This window comes from Schistocerca cancellata, chromosome 4 (genome assembly GCF_023864275.1).
Source record: "Schistocerca cancellata isolate TAMUIC-IGC-003103 chromosome 4, iqSchCanc2.1, whole genome shotgun sequence".
Classification (NCBI taxonomy): Eukaryota; Metazoa; Arthropoda; class Insecta; order Orthoptera; family Acrididae; genus Schistocerca; species Schistocerca cancellata.
In genome coordinates, this window is record NC_064629.1 from 924,957,410 (window position 1) to 924,984,345 (window position 26,936).

A 26,936-nucleotide genomic window follows, 5' to 3' on the forward strand; every position below is an offset into this window, starting at 1 on the left:
GAGTGTAGTGGTGCGTTCGTTTTATGTCCCTTCATTTTTATTTGAAATGGAGTGGTCACGAGACAAAATTTTCCAATTGATATCGCTCTATAAGGCAGAGGAGTGCCTGTGGAATTTACGTTGCACAGGTTACAAAAATACCAAATATCAAACATGAGTCATTACAAAAAGTTGCCGCGGCGCTTGGCACTAGCAGCAGTGACGTGGACAAAAAAATTAAATCTCTCTTGTCTGAGTACCGACGAGAGAAAAGAAAAATAGAGGAAAGTAAAACATCTGGATGTGGTACTGACACACTTTACGAAACGAAGTGGTTTGGATTTAAATATCTACGTTTCCTGGATGATATGGAACTATCTGAGATATGGCTGGCTTTGATAGGAGTCTCCTGATGCCAGGAAACGAAGAGTGACAGCAAATCTTTGGTTCACAGGGATTGCTTTTCTGAAATTTGTGTCTTTCTTTGAAACAACTGGTCCTATAATATTCAACAATATTTCAAAATCTGACGGCGACATCCTAGTGAAATTACGAAAGCCAGAACAGTCTTCCATATTCAGCTCACAAAGCATGTCATTCCCGCCACGTCTTCTATAGTATGTTTTGGTCCACCAACGCCGGACTACGTCGTTTTCTTCGTCTGTTTATTTCGTTTAGTATTATTAATGCAGCACCAAATGTTATTAATTCTTCCTCTTCACTTGACTTAGCGTATATCTTGATGTGAATACACACAGTATCCTATCAGTTCACCGCAGCAGACTATGCGAATACGTAGAAAATCAGAATGTTGGTCATAGTGTAAACGGGAATGCGAACAACGAACAATGTCGCCAACATGTTGAGGGAACAAGTTGCACACAATGATCCGAACAAATACATGTTCTGAGCTCAATGTAAACGCGCCTGTACACATCTTAAGCGCTTTTATGTTTACATTTACCTACGTAGAGAGTTAACTACTACACTTCTTGCACCAGGCTGATACTACACTTTTCTCACAAATAACCGCGCCATCTGTGAAGGTCTCATAGTGCAACTGCAACTTATTCTTCAATTTTAATTACAGAATACAAACATGTGAAGCTTGAAAGAGATGAAACTGCGACTGCCAATGTGCATAAAAAAAGAAGAACTACTCAAGAACTCCCTCCTTTCGTTGGTGTCAGATGCCTACAATGGTTTCACTTTCACATATAGTGGGGAAATATGGTAGTTGCCGTAAATATTTTACCTGCATATCATTTTAGCTCATTCTATAACAACGATTTTCTCAGAAAGATTGTGATTCACATCTTTCTCCGTTAGTGCACGCATTTCTAGTTCCAGTGACTCACATCTTTCTCCTTTAGTGCACGCATTTCTAGTTCCAGTAACTGATGCGATTATTTCGTCATTGTTTTCCGTATCCTCATATCACAAAACCATGTACGTGACGGTTAGTATTGAGTACTGGAAGTCTTTGATCATAGAGGTGAAGGACGCAACTGCGTGCCCGTAGACGTCAGTTTTAAAGTTCATTGCTTGGTTGTAGTTGGTGGTAAGACTTTGCAGTGAGTGACAGTCACGGAGAACGGCAAACATAATGAGTGAAAAAGAAGCTTGTGTTGTGAGCATATCGCATTGGGATACATTGCGAATACACGCAATATCGTGTATTATTGGCAGCTGGGTTGTTTTCCGAAGACTCGTCAGATCATTATGGAGCCCATTAAATCTAAATCTACAGGATAGAGAGAAGCCTCCTCAATGCCTGGTTGACTCTTCACTGGGGCAACATTCGTATATAAAAGTCAAAGTAAGTGTTGAAGTAATGTTTATTGCACGTCTACGCACTGTACAGATCACCTTAAATTATCCATATTATTCACAGGGTGCCAAACTACATTATGTAGAAGCTGGTTCACGAAGTAAGCCGATGCTTTTGCTCTTGCATGGTTTTCCTGATTGCTGGTTAACATGGCGATACCAGATTCCAGCACTCGTAAAGCATTTCAGGTTGGTTGCTACTCAATGAAATTTGCCGGCTACACAGAAACGTGGAAATATGTTGTGTTGCCTAACTCTAAAACTGTATTGACAGTGATGGAACAATTTGTTTCCACATTTATAGCTATGAAATGTCAATTAAGGACTAACAACATGTCAGGTGTTTAAAGATGCTGACAATCCAATCCATTATTTATCAGCACTAAATGCCTTTTCTCTTATGTGAAACTGTTGATGTGAACATGTTTCTCAGTTTGATGTTAAATTAAACATTATAACGCTGTGCCATGTGCTTCAGTGGGTTGTAGTGTATGGATGTAAATGTGAAATATATTTCACATAAAACTTTATTTTCTAGGACATAAAGTAAAATATTTATACTTGTATTAAGATACTCCATTCTGATGGTTTGTAGAATATAACCATTTTGGTACCACAAGTATAGATTTGAATCACAACTGCACATGTCAACATTACGCACTTAACTAATGACAGTTGTTAGGTCAATGGTAGAAAATTATCACTTTATCCTCAGAGGCTCAGGTTGAAGTAAATGAGATTTGTATGCTTACATATGCATGGTAATTTTTGTAGTGTTAAAATTCCCAGGTTATAAATACCTTTGCTAATGCAAAATGTTAGTTCCTCTTTGATAGATATATATATCTCTGCCACTTAGATCGACCAACACATTTACAACATTTATGTGATAAAGCTATGCCAATGATTTGGCCAACATGATGCTTTTACGTTGTTTATATTAATAAAGGCATATTAGGGATGTGACACATTCATTTAATATTTCTTGAAAGGGACGCGGAGAGCAAATATTAGTATGTTCCTAACTTTCTTTGAAAATATTCTGTTTAAATTTTGCATATCGACTGGAGACCATTCAAATAAATTGTTATTCAAGGGCAGTGTACTATTAGAAACACTGTTTTAATTTCTGCTGCTAGATGTGATGGACAGCATTGCAGCCTTAAAAAAAACTAAACTGACCAGTTTAAACTGTTGTAATTGAATGGTATCCAAGTAGTTAATTATTTGCTTTAAGGCTAAATAAACACATTACTGTGAATTTATTGGGAAGCATAGGTGTTGTTCCAGTATTTGTAAGCCAGAAATCATAACTAAAAAAAACTTGTTCGTGGATATTTATTCAGTACAATAATTTCATATTAATGAAGTGATATGCATACTGTAATCATTCTGCAGTGTTTATTTCTCTTCATAACCAACTTTTGGCTTAAAAGGTCTCTGTGAAATAACATTAAGTTCGCACTTTCTCGAGAGGAAACAGTAAACTGAAACAGTTATTTTGCTGTGAAGATTATGCAAAGATAGCACTGCTGTGGTCACTGTAGTATTCTTTCTCTTCCCTGTCCAATTTCACTTAAAAGTATTCCATAATTCACACAGTCTGTGGGATGCAGGAAGAGGGCCAATGGAAGTTGTGGTCAGAAGCACAGAGATTTAAGTTTATAGAATACAGCAATATAAAAAAGTTGGTACTACAAATATTGCGATAAAAGCTGATTTCACTACTTATAAGTTTGAGTCACTGTGGATATTCACTGTGGAGTTAAGCTGTTGTACACATAAAAAAAGTAAAAACCTCCTATCCAAGTGAGAGATAGAATCATTTAGCTTGTGAGACCCATACTAACTAATACTTTACACAACCTGCAGATTGACCTTTTAATACACCTACCAGGTCAGTTATAGGGCCATCTGAACCATGGTGTAACTTGACATTTTTCAGGTTAACAGTTCATTGACAGAGATGGAAAAAAGCGATAAGTGACACACAAAATCCTTGGCCTGGCTTGGGACTCTAATCAGGGCATTGGTGCCTTTTAAAAAGCAAAGAAGTATTATCCCTTCAGTATAAGGTTGTATGTAAACGAATCATTGGGCAGTTTTTATGATTATGAGCAGTAGAATTTCACCTGCCTGGTAAAATATAGCACCCACTTTGACCTTGATGGTAGTGAGGCAGCAATAACACATTGTAGTATCTACTTCGAGAGTCCAAAAGTGTTGGGAAGCCCTTCTCATTCGTGACCACTCAAGAGCACCCACAATTCATGGAGATTGGTTAGAGTTGGGTCCAAGATGCACAAAATAATATTTAGGTCAGGTGACCTGACAATTTAGGATTGATACGGTTGTGCATTGTTTTGCTGAAGGAATTGCCAGTGGCATGATGTAAGTGAACAAACATTTGCATGTGGCTGGGTAAAAGGCTCCTGTACCATTCAGTGTCACAAACTTATTTCATTTAAATGCACAACTGTATGAGAGAAACTTAAGTGTATGCTAATATGTGACGTGTAATGATAGTTGGACACTGTCTCCATGCTCAGTGTCAATGGCAGTGTTCTTGTCCATATGTTAATCTGTGTCATAGTCCATGTAGAGAGAAGAGGTGCATGTGTGGAGGCTGTGGCTTCTGCACTTCTTAATTGGGGGACAGTTCTGTATGGTATGGCTATCTAGCTTTGAATTGGTGAGACAGAGGCCTATGTATTTGAAATTCAAATTTCTATTTGTCTTTGACGGGATACTATCAAGTTGATGTCAGTGGCAATTGGCACTGATACTAGTAGTTTTCTCTGCATCAAAGTACCTTTGGGCTTATCATTTACATGATGGCACATGAGATTCACCATCACTAGAACATCTGAGATGGAGTGTCCTATGTGTTGGGCATAACACAATATGGCCTTGACCAGATGTGCTGCTATCGTGCATTTTGCTCATCCTGTGTTACTGTAAAGCTGGGTCGACAGAAGCATCCGATCCCACGCGTCGGCTTTGACCTGTGACGTAAGGGTGTTGTCATGTGTGACATCATGATGGCGTGGAGTTTGCCTTGTGAGTGTGGTGTGTTTGTATATGTTGTCGGTCGTGTTGTGGTTTGTTGTGCTCTCTGGTGGTATGTTCAGGGTTTTCGTTTGTGTGGTGTAATGGGCTCAGTTTGCTTTTGCTCATTATCCAGAATTGTTTGAGTGTCGGCTGTGTTTGTAGTGGAATTCGTTTCAGTGAGTTAATGATTTTGTGTGAAGGTTAATTTAATGTTGTTCGCTGTACATCGTGTGGTAATTTTAGTCACATTAATGGGTTGTTGTTTTTCTTCAGGAATGGATATGACGGATAAAATGAACAGTGCGCAGGTCAAGGGAGGTGTCCGATCCCAAAGTGTGGCTGTGAATGTTGATATTGGTATCGGGAGATGTTTTTGAGGCATATCGGCCAAGGGAAGTGTTAGGTCCTAATTTATGGGATCGGGAGCTGCTGTTGAGCTATATAGCTCAAGGGAAGTGTCAAATTCCAGATGAAATTGTGTTTAGTGGTATTTGGGGAGTTTTGTGATGTAGGTTTTTTTTCGTCATCTTGTGTGGTTTTGTATGGGGGAGGGTGTCTAAATTTGTTTATATTTAGTTTTCCCCCACCTAAAAACACCCCATTTCCCGCGCTTGTCCCATTAGCGTCATTAGGGTTTTTGTGGAAAGTGTGTGTGTTTGTTTTTCAATATATTTTCGTCCTCATAATGTGTACCTACCGACTTTATATGCGCCATATTGGAATTGTGGTTTCTGGTCGTTTCCGCCATTTGTGACGTCATGGGTTAAAGCAGGCGGGCGGGGTCGGACGCTTCCGTATTTCCATAAAGCTGATGGTCAGTATAAGGTCTGAAGAGATTCCAGTTATGTGACACACTATTCTATTCAAAACACAATGACAGTCCCCAATCCAGTTGCTCTTGAGTATTGTGTAACATTCTTAATGGCACTGTTTGTTTATTTAGAGAGACTGGAACATCTATTACTTCTTGTAAGAAACTTAATCTTAGTTTTCAAACATCATTCCCTGAACTTTAAACCCTTTCACTATTGGATGGCTTGCACAGGTGCATGAAAATGACAAGATTTGGATACATAATACAATAAAATAAGTTTCGCGCAGTCTTATTGCTGGCAATGGGGCTATGGCCTGTGCATCCACCTCATCATTTGCAGTTTCAGATGCGATTGCATTTGGGAGAACTGCATCTCGTGACCAAGAAGAGATTATTCTGCATCCGATTACAATAAACTCATTAAGTTACTGGCACACCTGCAAAGGGACTACAAACTCGTCAGGATTGGAGACAGGACTAGAGATGGGGTGGCTGTTGTAAATGATGAGAGGTACCACTCTTCTCCCAACCCTCTTACCACTGCTGTCCAAGTAATTGAATTGGAGGCTCTTATGCCTGCCAAGATCACAATGTGTTCTTTATAGTTTCCACTGCATGATATGCTGGTTGTAGATGCACCGACAGCTTTTCCAGGTACTCGCTCCACCCATTCTCTCAAGTGACTTCAGTGCATGCAGTGTGCTGGAAGGCTCAGCTACCACATACCCCAAGGGGTTGAATTATTGAGTGCTTCATCCATTCAGAGAGTATCTGTCTTCTGAACTGTAGTCAGAGGACTCTTTTTTTTTCCCTACAGCTACAAGATCTTCAGCAATTGACCTTTGTTTTTGCTCTCCAGCTATTGCAGACTCTGTCCAGGAGAAGGGACTACAGATTTTTATTCCAGTGAAACACACTCTCTAGTGTGTATCCACCTGCTAAGTGGTACAGTGTCAGGTTGAGACTGCAATGATGGATGCTCTAAAGGGCAAATTGGTCATGATACAGTCAGCAGGCCATCTTCAAACAGGACTGTGTCAAGGAGATTGTGGATCATATAACCTATGTGATCCACTGAGCTGCTGTCGATTTCGTTTGCCAGTCTAGGAATCATCTCAGATGACAACCCGTTCCTTGGTGGAATAAAGAATGTCACAGGCAGTCAGAGCCAGGCATTCAGCTTTGGAGAAATTCAAACACTGTCCAACTGCAAAAAATCTTTTGCCTTGTGGGCTGCGAGAGCACAAGCAAGGTGAGCGATAAAAGTAATGCTGAAAGGAATTCACCACTTCCATCAGTTGATCTGTTTCCACTGTGAGAGTTTGAGAATCAGTTTGGAGGATTTCAGCAGGTGCTGTACACCTCCCCTTATGGTTTTGATGAGAAATGGGGTATTTGTTTATGTACCTAGAAATGTGGCTCAGGTTTTTAGCTGTGTCATGTGGCAAACTCTTAGAGTTCCAGGTGTTCTGTAGAACTGTAGAGACAAGAAGGCTCTGTTTCTTTTTGTGTAATAAGGAGTTCTACAATCGTCCATTCTCCACGTAGGGACCAGAATCAGCTCTGTCCGCAGCCAGAGACATTGCTCCAGGACTGGATCAGGTTCATTATGCCGTAGTCATCTGTGCCCTGGGGCCAAAGATGAGCTCCTATCTTGTTCCAATCAGATGTTGTTCGATGACTAGTACCCAACCACTTGGAAAGAGGCAATATTAATTCTCATATGGAAACCAGGTATAGGTTGTATCTACCATCAGAGTTCCTGGAGTGTAGCCCTTACCAGCTGTATGGGTGAGACTCAAGAATGCATGTTCGAATGCGGCCTCATCTCGCTATTTTAATCTAGAGTTCACATGTGCCACTTTTAGTGTGGTTTCAGGTGCAACCATTCCTCCCTTTACAACTTAAGTCCACTATAGTCGGTGAGACAGGAGTGTCTCTTATGCTGAATCCATTTAGTGACATTGTGACCATGAAAAGGTGTAGGACACCACTTGGAGGTAAAACATCCTTCGCCAACTTCATGAATGAGGAACTATGTTAGTGACTGCTGCTGCTTATTCAGTTCTCCCTCAGTGCTAGAAACTTTATCTATAGCATTTCTGATGCCTCACGTGACTGTTTATGTTCAACAGAATGGGGTCCCCCTAGGCAGTGTACTCATGTGGGAACTACGGCTGACAGTCAGGAAGCTGGAAACGTGAAACAATAAAACTGGTTTTAGGTTCTCACTACACAAGACTACTTCTTAATTTTAACTGTGCTCATCATGGTTTTAACGAATTAGTGCTCACAGTGGGGAACAGTATTCTAAATTTTAAAGGCAATAATGTTTTTTTTAATCTACTATTTAACTCAAAACTAACCTGGCTCCCACACGTGAAAGAGCAGCAAACAAAGGACATAAAATCATTGAATATTTTCAAATACCTGGACGGAAAGATGTGGGTGAGCTGTCAGGTACTGCCTTATGCAATTTCTTACGGCATTTGTTAGATCATGATTAGATTACAGCATTTGTGTTTGTGGATGAGCACATACTTTTTACCTCAACATGGTATGTGCTGTCCACCACGAGGGTATTTGTATATCATCTAAGACATAAGGGACCAACCCAGTTCAGAATCAGTGTGCAGAGAATGGTGAACCACCACTCCAGATTTGGCAGCACCTCCTTTTGGCTTGACAGGTCCTGAAAAGTCGTATCATTGCCTCAGTCAAGGACATGTAGTGCGGTGGGCAACCACAACTTTGAGCAGGTGTTCAGGAATCAGCTGCCTGTAACCAAGCCATTAAGTATCCCTACTACTGTCTGTCTCATATATGTAGATATATCAGACATCAGAATATCCAGCTGGGGATGGAACAAATTGCCATCTTATCTTCAGAGTCCTGATGTGATTTTAAGCTCAACACAGTTCAAGCTAACTTGTATTGCAGATTGTTTTTTACAAATTTGTTTTCTTCAATTTTAAGTAAGTGTCATCATTTAATCATTGTACATATGGTTGAATCCCAGCAAGGGAATGCTCTTGGCTGTTCAGTTGGTTTCACTGATAGGGTTTCCCAAGTACACCTTCTGGAACAATTCACAAACTATCGTGTGGAGTTATATGACATAATGGTGGCAATGAAGTGGATTCAGAGGCATCACAGTACAAGGTTTCTCATCTGACTTGCTCAGTGTTCTAAAAGTGTTCCACCAAATGTGCCCAGTAGATGTGTTGATTCATCTATGACACCTTAAAGTGGATCTATCTCAGAGGCAAGGTGGTAGTCTTTTGATGGGTACGTTGTGTGTTTGAGTGTTGTCACCTTGCGTGCCATCTGATTGTCTGACAGAAGAATCGTGTGTGGTGAATGATTGGAAGTGGTGAGCAACGAATTGCAGTTGCACAGATCAACCTAGTAGGCATGGCAGACGTCATGCCAACCACACCAATGGAAGTAAAGTTTCTCACCAGACCGTGCATAGGACATTGCGGATTAACATATGGTTTCCTCCTGTGGCAGGATGATCCACCATTCTCTGAAGTTCGTGCTGTGCCATTTTCAGTTCTTCATGTTTTAGATACTGACATAAGGGTGACCTTTGGTTTTTCTGGAGGTTTGCCTACCATTCTCACTGATGCTGACACTAATGTAACCTCATTTTGAAATTTTGTGAACTGTTGGTTCTCTTCTCCAAAGTGTTGGGGACACGAGATCAGCATGCTGTGAATGAATAGCTTGTCAAGACAGTTCAGCATTTATATTACTTGATTTTGTTTCATAGTTCAATGTGTCATGATATTGTTTTTAGAATTGATTGGTGGATTTAAATGCATTTTAAGCATATGGGGACAACCTTTGTTCCCCAAATGAGAATGGCACACTGACACTTTGTACAAGTGCTGATCACCATGCAGGGGACTGTCCTACATAAAACATCATTACTTTCATTTTCCTTGTTTAGAGGTAAAATGCCAATTGCTTAAATATAAGAAATGATAAATGTAGAGTAAGTGACTAACTTTAGCCAGTGCAAATACACACTACACAATGCTTCAGCAACATTTTAAATATATTATGAACAAATTATTTACTTTTTTTATTTATTTATTCATCCGTAGACAACTTGTGTTGTATGGATGTCGTCAACTGTATACATGGAATGAGTATATACATAATAGTACTTCTGGTAGCACATATTTCTATGGTGCAACTTAATCGTTTGACGCAAACTTGCAAATTTTCAGTTTTTCTTTCTTGAATGTAAGTTGATGGTAGCTTTCATATCATCTCTAAGAATGTTATAGTTTGTAAGTAATAAGCTTTGTACAGTTGCTGGTGGACTTAAACTGTGATAGACTCAAACCCTTGTCTACTGGGGACAACACTGGTGTTAAGTGAACTGTGTTTGCATTACTTCTTGCTTTGATTTGTTGATGTACATAAATATTAATGCAAATGCTACACTCACATTAAACAGTTGGGAGTAACGTCATGAAATGACTCCAAAGATGTAAAGTAAGGATGACAATGATGTGTAGTAGATGCAGAGAACACCATGAAGAGGGTTTATGACCAGATAAGAAAATGGCTGTGTGTATACTTACTTCATGTTCTCTTATGTTGCCAGAACATGTCAAGACTGGTTTTCTCAGGCTTGAAGTGAAACTATATGTACTCAACCAGTTGGTGTGCTAATGTCAGTGCACTGGATTTATCACCATATCATGCAAGTTCCAGGCAACATTTAGTAAAAATGGCAAAGCTGCTTCAGAACTTAGAGCACAATGGTAGTTACTATTCTGTAAATTGTTCTAGAAATTGAGGTCTGGAGTCACAAATGGTGAGCTTTTGTTGAGAAAAAGAGTGAGATTATAGCTTACCAGTTGTATTTCTTATGCCAGAGCTTAAAGTATAAGATTGTTGGGCCATTAGTATTCATGTAACTTACATCTGTGACCAAAAAATTAGTGAATACATCTATACTCGGCAAACAATTGTGAAGTGCATGTCAGGGGGCTACAGCCCACTGTAGCAGTTACTAGTGTTTTTTACTGTTCCATTCATGTATGGAGCAGGGGTCGAATTATTGCTTAAATGCTGTAATTAGTTGAATCTTGAATTTGTGACCCCTATAGGAGTGGTATATAGGGACTTGTAATATATTCCTAAATTCATCATTTAAAAGTGTATCTTGAAACTTCGTATGTTTTCACAGGATAGTTTGTGTCTGTTTTCAAATGCCCGCTAGTTCAGTTTTTCAGCCATGTTCATAAGTCTCCCATAGGTTGAACAAACCAATTACTATTAGTGCTGCCCTTCTTTGTATCTGTTCTATATGCCCAGTTAGTCCTACTTTTTGTGGGTCCCACAGACTTTAGCAATATTCTAGGATGGGTTGCACAATTGTTTTCTATGCAGTATCCTTTGTAGACTTGTTTTTTTTCTGTAGTATTCTGCTAGTGAACCACCTGCCATCTGCTTTACCCACAACCTGAATCAATGTGATAATTGTTTCATTTCTTTACAAATTGGTGCACCAGAGTATTGTATGAGTTGGCAGATTACAACTGTGCCTCATTGACATCACAGTAATGATATGCAAGTTTTTTTTTTTTTTTTTTTTTTTTCCCCCCCCCACTTCCGAATGTATAAAGCAGTTTACCAGTCTGTGCACCACTTCAAAATTTTGTCAAGATCTGACTGAACATTTATGCGGCCTCTCTCAAACAGTACTTCCTTATAGATAACTCCAAGTCCTGCAAATAGTCTGAGGTTACTGTTAATATTGTCTGCAAGGTCATTTGTATAAAACTTGAACAATATTGGTCTCATCATACTTCCATGAGGCATATTCAAAATTACTTCTACATCTATCGATGACTTTCCATCCAAGTGTACCAAACATTCCTCAGTCCAGTCACAAATTTAGCTTGATACTCGATATGATCATACTTTCATTAATAAATGTTGGTGTCATATTGAGTCGGATGCTTTTTAGATGTCAAATACTAAACCTACCTGATTGCTTTGCTCCATAGCTTTCAGGATGTCACATGAGGGGGAAAAAAAGTGACTTTGGTTTCAGTTGATCAAAGTTTTCAGAATCCATGCTGGTTGCCATGGAGGAGGAGGTCTTTCTGTTTGAGGTACCTCAGTAATCTTTAATTCAACAACAAATGTATGTAAGAATATTGGACAGTAGTTTTATGGATCACTTCTGCTGCCCTTCTTGTAGGTGGGTGTGACTTTTGCTTTCCTCCAAATATTGAGCACAGTTTTTTGTTTGTGGGATCTGTAGTAGGTAATAGCTAAAAGAGGAGGTAACTCAGCCTCAAATTAAGTATGGAATCTGATAGGGATTCCAATGTTTAATATCCCTGTCACTGGATGACATTGATAGTGTTTCAGTGGTGTTACAGCTCATGAATGAAGAGTGCCACCAATGGCACAGACATTGTAATGTGGGCTCAGCCGTTCACAGTAGTGGGCTAAGCATGCATCTGTGGCTCAGTCTGAAATAGCATGCCACATAGCTCTTTCAGATCTTGCCTAGCTGCTATCTGAAAACCAATCTTTCTATGGGCTTGAATATTCTGGTTATTACTGGCATTCCTTCTGTGCCACTCATGAAAAACTTGACAATGATTGTGTCGGGAGTGGACATACAACATTAGGCCCGGAAGCATTTTTCAGTTTTAATGATTTTAGCAGTTTCTTGATGAGGTGCAGCAAATAGGTAGGATTCTGGTGATCTGGAAAACAAGGCAGAAGTGGTTAATAAGGGAGAGAATAAAGAAATAACATCACTGAAAAGCTATAGACCTATTTGCTTATTAAGCATATTGGCCAAAGTTTAGGAACATCTGCTTTGTGATGGGTTGTAGGTGCACAGGGAGCTTTCGGGTCTGAGCCAGTGCCAATGTGTGTTCAGAAAAGGGAAGTTTATTGACGATGCTGGTAATAGATCTCCTCAGATTATAGAAAATTTGCCAATGAAATATGCACTGTGCTCATGATTGATAGTGCAAGCGAATTCTATAATTTTCAGTGCCCTGTCATGTTTGTGCACGGCAGAGATCTTGGGGATGTCTATAAGAGTTTCGTAGATCATTGTAGTGGGCATAGAGTCCAGTGGCCTGCAGAGCAGAAACAGCAATCAAAAATATCGCTAAGGGTTGTCATCAAGGCTCCATATGTGGTCCATTGTTCTGGAATCTTAGTACTGAACCCCTGTTACATCTGTTAGGCATGGCGGATACTGCTGAAGATGTTTTTGCGTATACGAGTGAGATCCTAGTGGTGGTGTCTTTGGACGCCAGGACGAAACTTCAGGAAAACAAGAATGATGTGCTAGTTCAGATACAGCATTGGTGCACAGGAAACACTCTAATTATAGCTGTTCGTAAAAACATACACACTTCTGAAGCCTAGAATATTTTCTCTCACCAGAAAACCACTGCTGAAGTTTGATGGCATCCTTATAAAGGGCAGAACTGTTTGCAGGTATCTGGGCATTCTCTTACACGAGGTGAACTTTCTAGAATATGTAAAATCTGTTACTCAGAAAGAAGCTAAAATTGTGCACAAGACTGTCATGCTTGCACTGCTGACAATAAATTACTGCTGCATGTGGTATGGTCATGTCAGAAAGCAATCTTCAACATTGTTATGGGCTTCACTGCTACCGGCTGGTTTCATTAACTTTGACTGGAGAGCTGCAAATTGAAGCTGGGATGAATTCAATTGAGCACACTTCTGAGGCTCGCTGGCGCCTTTTGGAACTAAGCCTCTTGAGGGTTTACTGGAGATTCTTGGCATATGTCCCATGGATATCGTTGTTACAGGCGGTGATGAATTGGTTGTTGCATGAACAGTAATTTTGTGGGTAAGAGATCACAGGAGCTCATATTACTGATAAGACATTTACAAAATTGAAAGTTGGGTGAATGGCGATCTGACTGGGACATGAGACGCACAGCAAAATGGGTATATAACGTATTTCCAACCATTAGGAACAGGTTCAAATTGCACAAAACTGTCCCTAATCGAGGTATGTTGCACATATTAACAGGTCATGGTCTGTAGACCAAACATTTGCATTCTAGTGGGATGTAGAAAGCCACCAATCTGTGAATGTGGAGAGGAAGGTTCCCCTGATGAGGTTATTTTCAGCTGTCGTCATTTCCAGTTAGTGTTATAAGTGAAGAGAAATTTGTGGACTACAGTTATCATTTCACATTGAGTATCTAAAAGGCAACTGCTCAGCTTTTTATATAGTATTAAGTGCACATTAAGGATGCCAAATAAATGTCAGTATACATAAAATTAAGAGGAGCATTAAAATATATACATATGTACATATAAAATGCAATGGCCTCTCAAACAGGTATGACTAGACTCCAGGATTGCCGACACACACACACACACACACACACACACACACACACACACACACACACACACACACACACCCTATGTGAGCAATGTAGAATAGTGTAGCAACAGTAAGGTCTAGGATTAGGTGTAGTTGTTGTTCTTAGTCAGCAAGCCTAGAGTTCCTCAGAGGTTGTCAGTAACATGAGTACTAATAGAAGCTGGAAGTTATCAACATAGAAATTCAAGTAATTCCTTTTATTTTTATGTTTTTCTTATTTGATTAGATTTTCAATATTCTGATTATGCTATTAACATAGTTTAAAATTGTGTATATGTTTTGTAAAACAGTGTTAAGTCACCATGAGTACTGAACAGTAACAGGTCTAAAATTCATGGCAATCAAGTGAATTTAACTGAAACTGTACCTCAGTTTCACTGACATTCTGTTTCTCATCTTTTCAGTGGAATCAGAATTGAATTGGGGGAATGCTTGGGGGTTTTCTTTTGTATAGGGACATTTTAAAACGGAGTTGCCCATTTTTGCTTTTGCTTCTCTACCCACAATTTCAGTTCCTGTCTCACCAGTGAGTGCCTGGACACTTAGTTTGGTACCACTAACATCATTTACATATGACCTAATTGCGCCCCCCCCCCCCCCCCCCCTGCAGGCCTGGGGGTTAGAATAGGCCTGAGGTATTCCGACCTGTCGTAAGAGGTGACTAAAAGGAGTGCCACTCCTTTTGGCCTTTATGTGATCATCCCCTGTAGGGTTTGACCTCAATTTTTCAAAATTTTCTTGAAGAGCGAGCTAGTTGGGGAAGGGCGCCTTACATGGTGCATCGTGCATTGAGATTTTTAGCCCACTTTCTCGTCACGGCAAAGCAGTCCTGCTCATCCTCCATTTCTTGAGCGAGGACACCTTCCTGAGTGCGTTTTCCTTCATCCACTATGCAGTGTCGTTTCCTGCACCAACAATGACCATGGAATACTTTGCACCTCATATCCAGCAAGGTAGCCAGTCTGTTGTGGTGCCCCCGACTACACAGGGATGGCTCCACTGATGCCTACGCCGTTATCTCCCCACATATGCCAAGGGGTAGATGCCCGTGACCCTGGGGCATCGGGACTCCCAGCAGTGGCCATCCTGCCAGGTGGCCTTCGCTGTGGCTGGGTGGCGCCCTTGGGGAGGGACCCTGGTCGGAGTGGGTGGCACCAGGGCAGATGACAGGCGATGAAGTGTACCATGTTATCAGTTGTTGGTGATCAAACGCCAGCAGTGTTCAAAGTGTTCAAAGTCTCAGTACAATGCAAGAAAGTACGATCCCAAATCATTCCCATCCCTGGCGACACCATGGGAGGAACACCAGGCTAAGGATGGCAGCGAATTTTATTCCCCCTGGTACCTCGTATGTACGAGAGCTGATGGGGAATCTTTCATGATGATGAAGCCGCAGTTTTTGTTGAGCATTTAAAGGACAAGTTTGGGGAGATGGAGGGCTTGTCCAAAATGAAATCTGGGTCAGTCTTGATCAAAACAGCATTCTCTGCCCAGTCACAGGGGTTACTCGCTTGTGACGAGCTGGGGTATGTTTCTGTAACCATCACGCCCGATAAGAGCTTATATATGGTCCAGGCTCTCATATTACACAGGGACCTCGTTTTGCAGTCCAACGATGAGCTGCGCGCCAATTTAGAGTGGCGAGGTGTACATTTCGTTTGGCATGCCCACTAGGGTCCAAGGGATAAACAGGTTGCCACCGGCGCCTTCATCTTGGCCTTCGAGGGTGATATATTACCCGAAAAGGTCAAGATGATGGTCTACCGCTGTGACATCAAGCCTATATCCCTCCCCTGATGTGGTGCTTTAAGTGCTGGAGGTTCAGCCATATGCCTTCCGCTGTACTTCCAACCCCACCTGTCGAGGTTGTGGACGACCATCGCATCTCAATACTCCATGTGCCCCACCTCCCATCTGTGTCAGCTGGGAAGATAATTATTCACCGTGGTCACCAGACTGCAGGATTTTACAGAAAGAGAGGAAAATTATGGGATATAAGACCCTGGACCGACTGACCTACGCTAATGCTAAGAGGAAATTCGAACTACTACATCCTGTAAGTATGACATTGTCTTACGCAAATGCTACAACAGTTCTAGCTCCGTCAGCTCCGCCAACCTCAGTTGCCTCTCAGAGCTGTAAGACTACACATTCCCCCTCCTTGTTGTTCCTGCACCACCTACTTAAAGAGCAACACTCCCCCAACAATCGGGGATATCAGTCCCCACTTCTGCACTAGAGAAGTGTAAGTCTTCTTTGGCTCCTCTTGCTAGGAAGGGGTCCCTTGGGTCACACCCTTCCCAGGTTGCTACTAGTGGTCAAGATGACACCCGACAGTGGCTGAAGAGCTCGAAAGCAGCTGGTTGTAGGGCTTCACGCTCATCCTCAGTCCCAGAGACTGAATCGGTGAAGTCCTCCCAGCTAGGGAAACCCAAGGAGCAGCTAGAGAAAGCCAAAAAGAAGATCCCCAAGACCAAGGGAATTGAGGTGGCACCCACACCACTGCTACCCAAAAGCTCTGCATCTGTGGATGAGGTGGAGATTCTGGCATCCGCTGAGGATCTAGATCTCTCTGGACCCTCAGACATAATGGATATAGACTGTTCAGGCAAAAAGTTGGTGGCAGTAGGTGACCATGAGACATAAAATGCCTCATTGAATGTTACATTCCTTCCAAGTCTCAAGATGACGTCGTCCTCAGTGGATTTGGGACTGTTTTTTCCACCGCCTGGCTGAGCTACAGCAGCTGTTAAGCTTTACATCTGCTTTCTGCATTGTCCTCCAGGAAACCTGGTTCCCAGCAATGCAGACCCCTGCCCTCTGCAGCTATAAGCAATATTACAGGAACCATAGCGACTATAATCAAGTGTTAGGTGGAGTTTGCGTTTATGTTCTAAACTCAGTCTGTAGTGAAACTGTGCTCCTTCAAACACTTCTTGAGGTTGTGGCTAGCAGAATAAGGACGACACAGGAAATAACTGTCTGCAATGTATATCTTCCCCCAGATGGCGCAGTACCCCTAAATGTATTAGCTGCACTGATTGATCAGCTCCCTAAACCTTTTCTTATTTTGGAGATTTTAACACCCCTAACCCCTTGTTGGGTGGCACCGTGCTTATTGACCAAGGCAGAGATGTTGAAACTGTACTCTTACTGTTTCAGTTTGACCTCTGCCTCTTAAATATTGGGGCCACCACACATTTCAGTGTGGCTCATGGTAGTTACTTGGCGATTGATTTATCAATCTGCAGCCCAGGACTTCTCCCATCTATCAACTGAAGAGCACATGACGACCTGTCTGGAAGTGACCACTTCCCCATCTTGATTATCACTGCCCTGGCATCAGGCACACAGGCGCCTGCCCAGATGGGCTTAAAACAAGGCGGACTGGGAAACTTCAACCTCTACAGTCACTGCTGAATCTCCCCCACACGGGAACATCGATGTGTTGGTTGAACAGTTTGCTACAACAGTCCTTTCTGTGACAGAAAATGTGATCCCTTGCTCTTTAGGTGCCACTGGCGAAAGGCAGTCCCTTGGTGGTTGGCGGAAGTCGCTGAAGCAATTAAGGAGCGTCGGCGAGCTCTACAGTGGCATAAGCAGCACCCTTCCTTGGAACACCTCATGGCCTTTAAACAGCTCCATGCCCACATTCGCCAACTTATCAAATGACGGAAGCAGGAGTGTTGGGAGAGCTGCGTCTCGACCATTGGGTGCCATACGTCACCTTCCCAAGTCTGGACAAGGATCAAATGTGTTCTCAGGTACCAGACCCCAACAGTTGTACCCGGTGTTAACATAAATGGCGTGTTATCTACCAATGCAATCAAGATTGCCAACCACTTTGCTGAGCCCTATGCTTGAGCCTCTGCATCGTAGAATTACCCCCCAGCCTTTCGCACTCCCAAACGTCGGCTGAAAGGGAAAGTCCTCTCATTCACTACACGCCACAGTGAATCCTATAATACCCCAGCTACAGAGTGGGAGCCCCTCAGTGCCCTTGCACATTGCCCTGATACAGCTCCTGGGCCATATCGGGTCCCCAGTCAGCTGATTAAACATCTCTCATCTGACTACAAGTGACATCGTGTCATCATCTTCAACCAGATCTGGAGTGATGGTTTTTCCATTGCATTGGCAGGAGAGCACGATCATTCCGGTGCTCAAATCCAGTAAAAACCACCTTGATGTAGATAGCTATTGGCCCATCAGCCTCACAAATGTTCTTTGTAAGCTGCTGGAACATACGGTGTGTCGGCGGTTGGGTTGGGTCCTGTAGTCACGTGGCCTACTGGCTCCATGTCAGGGCAGTTTCCACCAGGGGCGCTCTACCACTGATAACCTTGTGTCCCTTGAGTCCCTTGAGTCTGCCATCAAAACAGCCTTTTCCAGATGCCAACACCTGGTTGCTGTCTTTCTTGATTTATGAAAAGCGTATGACACGACCTGGTGAGATCATATCCTTGCCACATTATACGAGTGGGATGTCAGAGGCCCACTCCAGATTTTTATCTAAAATTTCCTGTCACTTTGTACTTTCTGTATACAAGTTGGTGCCGCCCGTAGTCCCCCCGCCTCCATATTCAGAATGAGATCCCGCACGGCTCAGTATTGAGTGTATCTCTATTTTTAGTGGCCATTAATGGTCTGGCAGCAGCTGTAGGGCCACCCTTCTCACCCTCTCTGTATGCTGACGACTTCTGCATTTCATACTGCTTCACCAGTACTGGTGTTGCTGAGTGTCGCCTACAGGGAGCCATCCACAAAGCGCAGTCGTGGGCTGTAGCCCATGGTTTCCAGTTTTTGGCCGCCAAGTCGTGTGTTATGCACTTCTGTCGGTGTTGTACCGTTTGTGCGGAACCAGAACTTTACCTTAATGATGATCCACTCACTGTAGTGGACACACACAGATTCTTGGGACTGGATTTTGACACTCGATTGACTTGGCTTCCTCAACTCCATTAGCTTAAGCCGAAGTGCTGGCAGCACCTCAATGCCCTCCGCAACACCAACTGGGGTGCAGATCGCTCTACGCTGCTGCAGCTCTACAGAGCCCTCGATCAATCCCGCCTTGACTATGAGAGTCTCGTTTATGGTTCGGCGGCGGCTGCAGCATTGCGTTTACTCGACCCAGTGCACCACTGAGGCGTTCGCCTAGTGACGAGAGCTTTTAGGACGAGTCCGGTGACCAGCGTCCTGGTGGAGGCCAGAGTCCCTCCATTGCAGGTTAGGCGTGCACAACTGCTGGCCAGTTACGTTGCACACATTTGTAATTCTCCTGCCCATCTGAATTACCGTCTCTTTTTTTTTCCTGCCCCGGCGGTTCATCTCCTGCATCGGTGGGTCTGGTCAGAGCTTCCGATTACAGTTCATGTCTGATCCCTTCTTTCCGAACTGGAGTCTTTGCCTTTACCACCTATACTTGAGGTCCATTCACGTACACCTAGGTCGCGGCTTTGCCTGGACCTTTCACGTGGCCCTAAGGATTCAGTTAACACTGCGGCTCTCCGCTGCCACTTCCTCTAGATTCTTTACATGTACTGAGGCCGTGAAGTGGTTTACACCAACGGCTCAATGGCTGATGATCACATTGGCTTCGTGTATGTCCATGGAGGACATATTGGACAGCATTCCTTGCCCGATGGCTGCAGTGTTTTCACTGCTGAGCTGGTGGCTATATCTCGTGCTCTTGAGCTCATCCGTTCATGCCCTGGGGACTCGTTTTTTATGTGTACCGATTCCTCGAGCAGCCTACAAGCTATCGACTGGTGCTACCCTCAGTCGCTCGGTGGTGTTTGTCTGCCAACAGGCTATGCGGAAACTGCTTACGGAGATCGGCTTCTCTGCAACCGACCTGCATCGAGTACTGTGCCGCAAGATTTAGCGGCTTTGGGAGGTGGAACGGCATAACCTCAGTACTGCACAACAAACTGCATGCCATTAAGGAGACTAAGAATGTGTGGAAGACCTCGAAGTGGGCCTCTCGCAGGGACTCTGTGGTTCTCTGTTGGCTCCGTATTGGCCACGTTTGAGTGACACGTGGCTACCTGCTGCACCGTGATGACCCACCTTAGTGTTGGTGAGGTGCCTGGCTGACAGTGGCCTTCAGTTATCGGACTTGTTGCCATTAATTTTAGCTGACAACACCTCATCGGCTAATTTAGTTTTACGTTTTATATGTGACGGTGGGTTTTATCATTCTATATAATTTTTCGTGCATGTCTTTTGTCCCTTTGTGTTCTCCACTCTAATGCTTTTAGGCTGGATGTTTTAATGTGTCACAGAGTGGCTGGCTTTTCCTTTTTATTCTCGTGGTCAGCCAGGCACAGTCATCTGCTCCCTTGTTTTTATTCCTTCTACCTGTTTCTTGCTTCTCTCTGTGGTTTTATTTTCCTGTTTTGTCCGTAGTAATGTTGGTTGTCCTTCTGGTTGTTCCATTCTCCTGTTATTGTGCTGTATGTCTCCTTTCTTTTTTTCTTTCCCTTGTGTAATTGTTTTACGGGAGCAAGATACCGATGACCTTGTAGTTTGTCCCCCCCCCCCCCCCCCCCCTCCTCCCTCATTTAAACCAACCAACCAGAATTTCATTGGAGTTTTTCAGTAACATTCTGCTACAGCAGCTTTTGGAGGCTTCACACATGGCTCTCTTGACAGCCAAATGCATTTCATTCAGCTTCTGTATGTACCCCTATGCTTTGTTTTAAACCTATTATGTGGTATTATCTGTTCCCTTAGAAGTTCTTCTACAATGTCTGTGTACCCTGGAGAGACCCTCCCATAATTTAGTGATCAACTGGGTACGTATCATCCAGTACATTGTCAATTATTCTTTTAAATTTGATCCATAGCTCCTATCCATGCTCCAGTTCTGAGCTGTGAAAGTTCAGAGTTCCTCATTGAGTTGTGATAAAACTGCTTCTTCTTCTAGTTTACTGAACATATCAGTCTCTCTAAATGTTTTAGTTGTCCTTCATACTTCAGTAATCTTTGTTGCTACAACTGCCTCGGTACAGTTCAGTATGGACAACCTCAAAGTGATCACGTTTATTTGTTACCGTTAGATCTAACATATTTTCATAAGTTGGGTTCTGAACTATCTGTTCTGTTTCACAGGGTGTCCTGTCACATACAAAACTGTAATTTTCCCAAAGTCTCCTCCAGTGATTACACCATGATATTGGAACTTAAGTCATAGGTAGCTGAGGTTTTCTCTAAGGTTAGTTACATCAGGAAGCTAGTCTGGTGGTTGATGGAAGGATCCAATTATAATCTTATGCCCACCTTTGATACTGAGTCTTGCCCAAACAATCTCGCAGGCAGCTTCAATTTTTATCTTGATTGATTTGAGTTTTTTGTCTACTGTGACGAATATTCCACCTCCAATTCTCGTTAGACAATTCATTCAATAGATACTTAAAATTTCCCCAAAAAAATCCCACTCATATCAACTTCAGGTTTTAACAAATTTTCTGTAAATAGTATTATGTGAACTTCACTGCTTTTTGCAAGGGTGCACAGAAAAGTAATGCTTCAGATTTTTTTTTCGTGAAAACTCATAAAGCTTTTAAAACAAAACAAATGTTCTTAACATTCTAAATCTTTATTTATGTCTGCATATTTAGTTCTCAACGTAATCATCCTGGTGACGAACACAATTTTCTCAACAAGACACTACTTTGTTGACACTATCACTGTAGAATGTTTGACTTTTCGATGAAGTGACAACCACACCTTTTCTTGTGCTGCTTGATTACTATCAGAGTGAAGCCCTAGAAGGGTGTTTGTAAGTTTTGGAAATGGATGAAAATTCGATTGGACCAATTTGGGACTGTTTTGGAGGATTATCAATGACAGTGAAACCAATGCATCAGAATATTACAGGTTTTGCAGTTCTCATGTGTGGTTTGGCATTGTCATGATAAAGTGGGTGTTCCATAAGTGGACAAACTCTTTGAAGTCGAAAGTCGATTACAGTATGCTGTTTCTCATATACACAGTCACATTATTGCCACCATGTTACACACTACAATTGGGAGCCCTCTAGCAGCAGAGGGATGCAAATATTTAGACATAAAGAATAAAGATGTATAAAATTTGTTTTATTTAAAAAGCTTTAACAGTTTTTACAAAAAAAAAAAAAATTGGAGACAGTACTTTCTGCATGCTCTTGTAGTTCTTCAGACTTGGACACTTTATTGTGAATGCTTTGACAGTTAACTAATCAGCTTTTGATGGTCTTGCCTGTGGGAGGGATTTATTTTGATCTTACACTGATACTTTCCATTATCTTTCAGATTTAGTTACATGGTCTGAATGGAGAGTTGTCTAACTCAAAAAATCCTTGTGTGCAAGCCGCACACATTCAGGTACCTGGGTAACAGCCTCTGACATGTGGTGCACACCAGACCCATTTAGTGGGGCCTTACAGTTTTCTTCCCTATGGTGAAGTCTAGGAAGTCACTGTGTATCTTGTCACAGAACCTTCAAATTATTTGGTTCAAGCATTCCACTTGACTGGGAACCAGGGGACCACAATCTATTCATTGAACAATGCTGCAGATATTCATAGTTGTTGAAACTCCATGAGCAAAGCTGGTTCTTCAGCCTTCTGTGCCAATTGCTGGAATGATCCAGATATGACCTAGGAGCCCAGGCAACAGGTGCCATTTGTCCCAAAGTGAACCACAGTCTGCAATTGGTTGCATATATATATATATATATATATATTCCACGGTGGGAAAAATATATCTAAAAACAAAGATGATTTGACTTACCAAACGAACCTGTAGGCCTCTGTATATATGTGTGTGTGTGTGTGTGTGTGTGTGTGTGTGTGTGTGTGTGTGTGTGTGTGTGTGTGTATATATATATACCCGTCCTTTTTTCCCCCTAAGGTAAGTCTTTCCTCTCCCGGGATTGGAATGACTCCTTACCCTCTCCCTTAAAACCCAAATCCTTTCGTCTTTCCCTCTCCTTCCCTCTTTCCTGACAAGGCAACCGTTGGTTGCGAAAGCTAGAATTTTGTGTGTATGTTTGTGTGTCTATCGACGTGCCCGCACTTTCGTTTGGTAAGTAAAATCATCTTTGTATATATATATATATATATATATATATATATATATATATATATATATATATATATATATTTTTTTTTTCTCTTGAGTGCATGTGATAATCCTTTACATCCCCTGCTGCCATTTCCCTAAGGGGTACCATTATTTGCTGTAGGTTTGAAATGCTGGCAGCTGAAGACTCGGACCCATTTGTTTGGTTACCCTTGACACAGCATAGAGCATGTTTCCAAAAGGTGAAGTAGCTCTCACTGTTTCAGTTAGTTTGAGGAAGACAGTGCTGTGAACTAATTGGTTAGGGGGACGGACATAATATTCTGAGTTCTCCCTGGGCACTGTCTCCTCTGTGCAGAACGTCTAACCCTACCATAGACATGCCATTCATAGTCAAATGGACAAGTAGTTACAGATTCTGTGTTTCCTACGGAAGAGACAGTATCTACAGGAAGGTATTGTACTTGAGGTACTTTTAGTATCTCTGGTACATGGCTCTTAGCCGCCCTCCCAGCACACTCATTCATAGCAGCTTCCAGTCTCTCGAATACAAAAATCTTTAATGCTACCTGTGACAGAAGTTCAGACAACCACAAGTAACTGAATGTCATGTACTGTGAAGGGGACATATACTTATTCATCCATCCATCCGTCCATCCATGTATCATTCCTATAGTGATATATGATTTGTCATCATAAGATAATGAAAATATCTTCAATAAGGATAGAAGCTGAAGTAACGAATTAAAATTTGTGCAACAGCTGGCACTTGAACATGGGTCTCTGGCTTACTAGGCATATGTGTTATCTACTACATCACCCTGATATTGTGGCTAACACACCTGCATGGACTACCCTAGTCCTAGGCCTTCCATAACACAAATTTCCATTCCTCACTCAGACCATCTTGATTTTCCCTCCTTCTAAAATCGGCAGTATTGCTGAGGCTCTCAGATATTGGAATAACACCCCACAATGAAACTAAATAGCTCAAAAATATCCATACGCACATAATATACACTATGTGATCAAAATTATCCGGACGCCCCAAAAACATAAGTTTCTCATATTAGGTGCATTGTGCTGCCACCTACTGCCAGGTACTCCATGTCAGCAACCTCATTAGTCATTAGACATCGTGAGAGAGCAGAATGGGGCGCTCCACGGAACTCATGGACTTAGAATGTGGTCAGGTGATTGGGTGTCACTTGTCATATGTCTGTACGCGAGATTTCCACATTCCTAAACATCCCTAGGTCCACTGTTTCTGATGCGATAGTGAAGTGGAAACGTGAAGGGGCACATAAACCACAAAAGCGTACGGGGCAACCTCATCTGTTGACTGACAGAAACAGCCGACAGTTGAAGAGGGTCATAATGTGTAATAGACAGACATCTATCCAGACCATCACACAGGAATTCCAAACTGCATCACAATCCACTGCAAGTACTATGGCAGTTAGGTGGGAGGTAAGAAAACTTGGATTTCGTGGTAGAGTGGCTGCTCATAAGCTACACATCACACCAGTAAATGCCAAACGATGCCTCACTTGGTGTAAGGAGCATAAACATTGGCCAGTTGAACACTGGAAAAACATTGTGTGGAGTGACGAATCATGGTACACAATGTGGTGATGCGATGGCAGGGTGTGGTATGGGGAAAGCTCGGTGAACCTCATGTGCCAGTGTGTGTAGTGTCAACAGTAAAATTCGGAGGCAGTGGTGTCATGGTGTGGTCGTGGTTTTCATGGAGGGGGCTTGCACCCCTTGTTTTGTGTGGCACTACCACAGCATAGGTCTACATTGATGTTTTAAGCACGTTCTTGCTTGCCACTGTTGAAAAGCAATTTGGGGATGAAGATTGCATCTTTCAACACAATCGAGCACCTGTTCATAATGCACGGTCTGTGGTGGAGTGGTTACACGACCATAATATCCCTGTAATGGACTGTCCTGCACAGAGTCCTGACCTGAATCCTATAGGATACCTTTGGGGTGTTTTGGAACGCCGACTTCGCGCCAGGCCTCACCGACAGACATCAATACCTCTCCTCAGTGTTGTACTTCGTGAAGAATGGGCTGCCATTCCCCAAGAAACATTCTAGCACTGATTGAACGTATGCCTGTGATATTGGATGCTGTCATCAAGGCTAAGGGTGGGCTAACATCATATTGAATTCCAGCATTACCGATGGAGGGCGGCACGAACTTGCAAGTGATTTTCAGGCAGGATGACCAGATACTTTTGATCATGTAGTGTGTAAGTATGCTTTTATGAGGATAGGACAGGTGGTTGGCTGTTGCCTTGATGAAGGAACCATTCTGGTATTTTCCAGAAATGATTTAGGAAAACCTGAATCAGGATTATCGAACAGAGGACATGCCATTTGCTGAATAGGTTGGTGTCTTAACAATTGCACTTCCTAATTCTGTTGTTCCTTTTTGTATTATGTTCCTTGATCTATACCCTATTTATTCAGATAACTTATCATAGTTTTGCTCATCATCACTGAGCACATCAAGAACACCCACTGGTCACACCTGAACCATGAGCATGCTGCTATGCCACTTACATCAACTCAAGTCTGTTTAGAAAACTGACTCCACGTCTGTAATTGTACAGCAATGCCGATAGTCCACATGACAAACTGTCAGCCTCCTCCTCCTCTGATGAGTGAGATGCTGAATTCAAGAGAATGACAAGACACTGCTATCATGCACTTCATGTCTTCGCACATGATTTTCTTGTAAAAGGGTCAAAACATAACAATGTTGGAATAATGTGCTTTCATTATTAACCACTAGTCTGAGTCCTCTAAGCAATCTTTTAATTCCATAGCTGTTTCAAAGAAATTTATTTTAGTAATTGTTTTCATCTCCTTGAACAGTTTATTGTAAGTTTTATTCTCTGATAGAAAATCTGTTTTAAATTCTTTTTTGTTTTTCCTTGGTAGACAATAGTCCAAACTGGCTATTGATCCTTTGGTATCCTGGTCCAATGATTTTTCACTGCCTGCCAGAAGGCATGGATGTAGATGACAGCCGCCAGACGATGCCCTTATAACTTGCAAGCACTGTTGTTTCTGCCACAGCGCTATGCACAGGCCTTTTCCGCTGCGTTTTTCTATCTATGCTCACGATGGTCCTATAAAGCCAGCAGCCCAGGGGCCCAGACTGCAGTGGTGTTCAGATAATGCTCATGATCATTTATCTATTCATCGTTGCTCTGGTTGCTGGTAGCTGCTATGTCATGGTATCCGATTTGGTTTTGCTCTCTGGTCTAGGTATTTTGCTGTGGTCTGTGTCGTCAGTTGTTGATGTGTGTGTCTGCGTTGTACCGTCAATTCCCTGTTGACCAGAATGCTGCGGTCTCACTAGATTCTGGTTCCTAGAGTTCCACAATTAGATGTAAAACTGTTAGTGAAATACTTAGTAATGTTTTCCCTGATATGCATAATGGATTGATAGATGTATTCACTTGGTGCACTTAAGGATACCTAGTTCTTTAAACAGTTCTTTACAATGAGCCTGACTACCTCTTCCAGTTGTCATTCTTAACGGCCCTAACCTGCTTTTTAAAATTTGTGTCCATGTTTTGTCAGATCTCCAGAAAAGAACCCCATAGCTAAGAGTCAAGTGTAAGTTGGATAGTATGTCATCACAACACATTGGATGTTACATATAGATGATAGAACCCTGAGCAAAATGTAATGATGACATTCTTTTTGCCAAGGCTTTTCTGTGTTCATTTTGTGTTAATTGGCAGTCA

At 42.1% G+C, this 26,936-nt stretch overlaps 1 protein-coding gene across 1 annotated transcript in view; it reads left to right on the forward strand.

Moving 5' to 3' along the window:
- The first annotated feature begins 1,012 nt into the window (after positions 1-1,012).
- LOC126185113 (epoxide hydrolase 4-like) overlaps positions 1,013-26,936 on the forward strand; it is a 108,244-nt gene continuing 82,320 nt past the window's right edge. Inside the window, exons 1-2 of the mRNA XM_049927923.1 lie at positions 1,013-1,798; positions 1,874-1,998. Coding sequence (XP_049783880.1) covers positions 1,586-1,798; positions 1,874-1,998 — 338 coding nt within the window. The 5' untranslated portion in view covers positions 1,013-1,585. The remainder of the gene's footprint in view (positions 1,799-1,873; positions 1,999-26,936) is intronic.